This window comes from Tenebrio molitor, chromosome 8 (assembly GCF_963966145.1).
Source record: "Tenebrio molitor chromosome 8, icTenMoli1.1, whole genome shotgun sequence".
NCBI lineage: Eukaryota > Metazoa > Arthropoda > Insecta > Coleoptera > Tenebrionidae > Tenebrio > Tenebrio molitor.
Window position 1 is genome coordinate 12,920,145 of NC_091053.1, and position 7,317 is coordinate 12,927,461.

Genomic DNA, 7,317 nt, shown 5'->3' on the forward strand with positions numbered 1-7,317 from the left:
CAAAAGAAGGTATATCAAGAGTCCTGTGGAATTCGAATACATATACCTATATATGTATTTGATTTTTGCCGCTCTGTAGCATATTGTGGTACCAAATAGAAAAATAGAGGTAATGTAAGTTCATTAATGAGAGGACTCGGCTTCGCCTCGAGCCTGAAACCTAGTTTTCGCGCTGTAAAATACCTCTACCGTACTCTAATGTAAATAACTATTAAATCAGACAACTTCTGTGTTACTTCTCGAGCTAAACGTCAAACAAGCTTGTTAGAATTTTCATGATGTCAAAAAACTATTCCCATGGTATTTTTTCTGTTGCAGCGAAGTTAAAAAAGATATACAGCGTGTAACAGAAAGAAGTACATTAATTTTAACTGGTAATAAAACTCATCAAGAATAACAACTTTTCTAAATTTTTTTTTTTCGTAAACGTTCTCAATGAGTTAAAATTGTTTAAAATTTTCCAAAAATTTCGCTACCCGATTCTGAAGACCAGAAATGACTATAAATGTGACGACCGTTTCTAAGCATTTTCACGAAATCAAAATACTGTCCATTATTAGAACCTGTGCTTAGAAGGTTTACACAAACGCCTCGTTAATTTATGGGGGGGAAAATGCTAAACAAAATTGCCAATTTGGAAAAAATGGTACATAGAAAAATTGTTCATCATGACGAGTTCTGTTACTGGTTAAAATTAATGTACTTATTTCTGTTACACCCTGTACCAAAAGTATACCTATTGGCTAGATTAATATTTAAAATGCAGAATAACTAATTACTGTGTTCCATTCTTTATTTAGCAATGAAAAACAATTACAATGAGATCATACCTGGATTTTTTGGTACTCAACAAAAAACAACGTTCCTTTGTAAACATTGGTGATTTCGTACCAGAATAAAAGAAAGTTTTAAAAATCAACAGCAGAAAAAACGAAAACTGTACATTCAGCTAGTAGAGCTCTGCAACGAATATTATTATCATTATTACATACAGGGTGTTTCTGAAATAAGTACATTAATTTTAACTGGTAATGGAACTCATTAAAAGGAACAACTTTTCTCTCTGCCATTTTGGCGAAAAACGTTGTGTAGTGGTTTAAAAAAATAGGAAAGATTTTCCTAAAACCGTTCATATCTCCAAAACTAAGCTACTTAAAAACGTGAAACAACCAGATTCTTACGAAGTGGATTTTTTGCTATACGGGTAGATTTATTTGAATTTCGATTTCGGCGTTAAAACACGTTTTCTGGATGAAAATGGATGTTTTTTTCATATTAGCGCTGATCTCAATTAGCCATTGCAGTATTTAGTGGCGTAGGGTTATTTTAGTGAAAAATCTCTCCAATTTTTTTTTGGAATTAAACATCGTTTTTCGGCAAAATGGTAGATAGAAAAGTTGTTCCTTTTAACGAGTTCTATTACCAGTTAAAATTAATGTACTTATTTCTGTTACACGTTGTATTTATTCGTTTTTCGATAATAAGATAATACAAATTCAATGTAGGTACTCGTATTTGAATTGTGTTGAATTTATATTTATACAGGGTGTCCCAAACTGGCGAAACAGATTTAAAGGGCATATTCCTTAGTCGTAATGGAGGTGAAAAACGTTCAGAAAAAAATTCAGGTTGCAATAGCTTCTTAGATATGAATTTTTCAATTTTTTCAATTATTCGAGCAATATTCACCTTTACGAGAAAACTGAGTTCTTTCCCTCGGTTACTAAGTAACGTGTATGAATCGTATCAATAATAAAAATTACTGCTAGAATTATGTTGTTAAGCAATTTAAAGTGTTATGGGACACCCTGTATAATATTATAAAAAAATACATCGATTTTTTCGACGCTGAATTGAAAACATCTCTATCGCGTAACCATATCTCCATAAGAAATTTACACTGACCTAAAATGGTACCGTACAATTCCGTATGGGTGGCGTGCACCATCGCCATCCGGCCCACCTCATCCTTAATCCAATTTCATCCCGAGCCACGCACTTAATTATTTTATTAATAACCAATCAGTTCTTTTTTTTGTGGCGATGTTCCGAGCCGAAATAATCCGACCGGTCCTCGGTACCATCGGATGGCGAAACCGTCCGTCCATTTTTCACGCTCGATACCACTAAACGAAAAATCCGCTCCTTTTATTGCTTATTGCGATTTTAACAACTTATTTATTGCACACACCATAAAAGCGTGCAACGCTTTAACATTTAAACGGCGAATTCGAATTGACGGCGCCTTTATCGTCGTCGCCCAAAAATTACATCCGTCACGGAGACACCATCACCAAATCGTCGAACTGGTTTCGTACGCAACAATAATCGACAAGGGCCGATACCTGAAACACAGATACGATGATTCGGCAGTGTTACAGAAAGATGCCGACCAAGATACCAAGAAAAAATCTTCATTAGATTAGGCCGCCACCGATCAGGAGTGAAGGGTGGAGACAGGGAAATATTAGGGTTCTAGGGGCGGCGATGGAGCCACCAAAGGGTACTTACAGATTGGTTCTATCAAACTTGACACACGAATACAGAGTGGTATGTAAATGACGTACCGAGGTACCACTTTGTTTTTTCCTTCGCTTGGTCTAAAAATGGGAGTTTGTCTGTTTTCTCAAAAATCAAAAGCAAAAATCTTTTACATTTTTACTGAGCAGTAAATGAGCGATAATTGGAATATTTGTTTTAATAAAGTGTCTGGTCTCGTAAAATTTTTATTATTCATTGAATTTTTTGTATATTTTTACGACTGTGATTTGCTTGAGCTTGGGGCTTAAGTAAAACAAACACGTCACATGTGGTCTCACCTAAGCGAACTTAAACTGCGCACTGTCATAATAAGTGTAATGTTTACAGTAGTACATTTAAATAGAGAATTGGTGGAAATTTGGACCTTGCGACAATAAATACTGGTCCTGTTACATATTTCATAAGTTTTTCGATTCATTTTTTTAAACACTCTGACATGAAAAGAAAAACACTGGACTCTGTTTATGACTTGAGGACTTTTCGGACTAGAAGACCCTTATATAACGCCGGTAGGACCCTCGGTAGAGAAAGAAGTCTCCCGTTGGTGCGACACTGTGTCAAAGTCTAGTGCCTTCAGAGGATGTGGTCACTGTGTATTACTCCACAGGACTAGAGAGGAAAACCTCTGAAAAAACCTCTTTCAAAACCACAGTCCAGTCAGGGATTTGAACCCCGAACCTCCCGAATTTAAACCGGGCGCGCTTGACACGCATCCACGGTGCTCGGTACTCTGACATGTCAAAGATAAACTACAATTAAAAGCGGATCAGTTCGGAAAATTTCGGAAGAAATAATACATTGACAATCGTTGTTCCTCGGCTGCTTACACTCGCACCGTGTACTCCTAATTAGTAAGGAGTGTGCATATGATGCGGCAAATTATTTCCACACCTAACTCAACAGAAGCCGAGTTTAAACTGCTCGACGCCTCTCGGAACTTGTGAACAGGTGTAAGGGATGAATCACGTCTACAACTTTGAAACCAGACAATGTGAAATAAAAATGTAGTAAATAAATATTATTGTATTTAAGCTGAATTGACCGCTAGACATATCCAGAGATAAACATTTTATTCGGAATCATCCCCGAGCGTATTCTAATCTGTCAACTGTCAAAACGTGGAAGTTTGACGGCAATGCGTTCAACACACCACGTCTTGTTTTCTTTTCACTTGTTGGATTAATTTATGTTGTTCTTCCACAACACTATTTCGTGATTCGCAAATCTCCCATTTCAATTCATTTCTTTAAAACACTTTTACAGTTTGACGTCGCCAACAACTGTCACTCGGGATCGTGCAACGTTGTCACATCTATTTTACGTGAGTGCCAACTCTAGTCAAATCATTGACAATTTTAAATTTAAATAACTCAAATCTTTTAAAATCGTGAATTGAAACATCAGTGGACATAATTTTTAAATTTCAAATGGTAGATTCTTCTTTGAACGTGGTATTGATGAATGACGTAGCAGGTAGTAATATTATTTTTTCAAAGTTGTACAATTAAATGTCAAAATATGGGGTGACAATTTTCAGAAAAATATTTTTAGAAAATGCAAAATTTTGCATGATCTGGCGTGGTCGCTAACGCAGAAATACTTTGTGTCTTCTGGTGAAATAGTAAAATGAGTAATGGTTCAGGTCGTTACAAATCAATAAAATCTACTCAACAATGAACGTCTGGGCGGGTTACATTATGTCATAAACGCATTTAATATTTATGAAAAGAGACAATTTGAATTGAAAATGTAAATTTAAATAACCCGATTCGCGTTGGCAGGACGAAACGGTCGCGATTCAAAACGAGACGAGTTTTCGAAAATGGGAACACTCACTCTGTATCAATTGAGAAAGAAAATGTGTGGCTCACCTGACTTTCCCACCCTGGGACTCCCCAAGACCACGACCCTGATTCTGTTAACATTCGTCATGTCTTGTCCGACCATAAAGAACATGTCACACAACAACAACAAGAAAAAATCCTTCGCACATAATCGCACTATGGGGGTCAATGGCAAGGTCGGTGAACCATTTAATTAATCGATTCGCAACAGAAGGGAGTCTTCCTCTTCGGCAGAAGGTCAGCGACATGCACCGCAATTAGTTACGGCGATAAAGTTGCACGTGCTGCGGTCGATCCGCAGATGCACTCCGATAAGGAATCTATTGTTCCAGCACCGGCACTCGCCGGCTTGCCACTCTTTCACTGGACGCTGGACCGACGGAGAAGACGTCCCTCTCGCTTTCGCGGCCGACTGCAGACTGACGAGAGCGAGGAGCCGACACCACCGCCTCCCTGCTCGCTGATGATGCTCTCTTAACTCTGCATCGAGAACTGCCGCCCGACTCGACTCATATAACGAGACTTCCCCACTTTCCCGGCCGCGTGCGGCGCAACGTCGCCGCCTCCAGGTGATCCCCGGAGATCTGCAGGATGCCCAACCCGCCCAGGAAGGAAAAACCTTCGACCGAGTCTCTCCTAGTTTGCTGATCAGCACGTTGAACAATTCGCAAGATCATCTAAACGCGACTCTTCTTCCTGTGAAAAGCCGCAACTCACTCGATAAACAAATTGTCTGTGTTCACATTACGTGGGGAATGCGGCGACGGCGCCTCTCGCAAATAGCCGGCGCCAGCAGATAGCAGGACCTGGTGGAGCGAGGGATTTTTTGTGGTGCGTGAAGGGGAGTCACGCGCCCACGATGAAAGTAACACCGACCCAAGAGCAGCGTTTAATCAAAATATGGTTTTGTTACGTTAATTTTCATTTAAATTTAATTAACCGTGCTAAGAAGGAGGTCAACGAATTAATAACGTATCATTAACTCCAGGGCTTCGCTTGGGATTAGGAAAGGTGCTACTCGACTAGTCGTGGAGATGTAATTCTGTCTGTTTGTTTAAATTAGTGCCGTAAATGGAGGTAACATTGACGAACAGGGTCACTGGGGAACAAATTGGACGCGGGTTTGGGGAAAAATAATTTAGAAAATAATTGTACGAAATGAATTGAAGTTAAAATGGAAATTATTCGTTTAAAACACAAATTAAATGAATTGATCTTTATTGTTGAAATAACATCGTAATTTATGTTGAATTTCTATGCAACATTATTTTTTTCAACGTTGTGAAAACATATTTCATATTTGATTTAAAATACATATGTATTAATTTAGATATAGAGATATAGAGCAATAAATTTTGGTGGTCAATGTCATTCTCTGACACAATGGAAAGTGCTCTAGGGTGAAACGGGTCTAACTTATAATAACATATTACAGAACCTGATTTGTTATTATATTCTCTTTGTCAAATTTTAGAGATGAAATGGAATCGTGAGATTACATTGGAACAACATTAATTAATTAACTAATTACTTAATTAATTAATTAATTTATCGTATCATTAACGATTATGATCACTTTATGTTACACATTTATTGATAATTATGAAGTCAGTGAACATGATAATGCGAAGTTATAAAGAAACAATATTCAATTGACCAAAATCTGTTGATCGTCATTGCACAACAATTATCAATTTCTCAAGAAAGTGTTGCCAATACCGCAATTTTCGGGCTAATGGTATGAAATATTGGATGATTCAAAATGATTGTAGATAAATGTGACAACTATGTACAAAAATTTATGTGGTGGGGCAGAGTTGACATTTGTATGACATTTCATATGCGTGCATTTGATTTCTTTTATACCATTGCACATTGACTTGACAATTTTCAAAATTTTCCGACTATGAACTGTCAAAGAAATGTTAACTCTATCCTACCTACACAGTTGCCACATACATTTTCGTACATAGTTGCCGTATTTATCCATAATAATTTTGAATCACCCAATATGATTAAATCTAATTTAAAATAGAGTCTGATTTTGAAAGATGTACAGAAAATTTAACCTGAGTAGTAGGTGTTAAAAGAAGCCAAAATAACCCAACTTGTCTCATACAAATGTTAAAGGTTTACAATAAAATCAAAGGAATCAGTTTGTTTGGGAACCGCTGAAAAATTTAAAATTTGGCGGGCAGTTTTGACGTACGACCAACTCAAAATATTAAGTTTCTCTGTCATACAGTGTTACGTTTTATTTTTATCGTTAAATATTTTAGATTTTCATCATGAATCTTTGATGAAACTAGTACTGCCGAGTACTTGTTCGTGGGTGGTTTTAAATTTCGTGAGGAATTTCTTCTTTTGCAACTAAAATGCGATCTTCTTGTCGACGGCCAAGATCAAACTTATTCGTTTGGAAACGCCCGAAATCGCAAAGGTACTGCACAACGTTTACAAAGGTTCGTGTTTTGAGAAGTACCCTTTGAGGAAACCTTTCACCGTAGATTTGCCGTGCTAGCTCTGAATGTACCGGACGAGTCAAGTTTTACCACCCGAGCGAAAACGCCCACTTCTAATCGATTTAAAATTCTCAAAAAATTCAGGAATAATTGTGTATCACTGCAGAACAATCTGTAAAAATTTCAAAATTTTTAATGAAACAGGTAAAGATTTCGTTTTAATTCAATAACCGCTACATTAATATACATAATTTTTCACTGAGAGTCCTTTCAAATATTTAGGAAAAATTTCGTGTCATGAAAACATCACAAGTTTTTGAAATAAATGGAATTTGATATTATAGTACAAAATTTAGCTATGATTTATTATTAAATTGGGCGGTCAGTTCCACAAAAGAAGTTGATGTAGGTTGTTTATGGTACGTTTTAGGGGCTTAAGAATTACTAGAAAAGTTGTCAACAGATGTTTC

The 7,317-nt window shown here is 36.9% G+C and overlaps 1 protein-coding gene across 2 annotated transcripts in view; it reads right to left on the reverse strand.

Annotated features, from left to right (window-relative positions):
* The window catches only part of LOC138136336 (ras-related and estrogen-regulated growth inhibitor-like), a 104,964-nt gene extending 100,077 nt beyond the window's left edge, over window positions 1-4,887 (reverse strand). The window contains exon 1 of one of the 2 annotated variants that reach the window (XM_069055495.1): window positions 4,413-4,887. In XM_069055495.1, the coding sequence (XP_068911596.1) occupies window positions 4,413-4,497 (85 nt within the window). In that variant the 5' untranslated portion in view covers window positions 4,498-4,887. The remainder of the gene's footprint in view (window positions 1-4,412) is intronic. The other variant, XM_069055494.1, reaches the window with a different exon arrangement.
* Window positions 4,888-7,317: the final 2,430 nt, after the last annotated feature.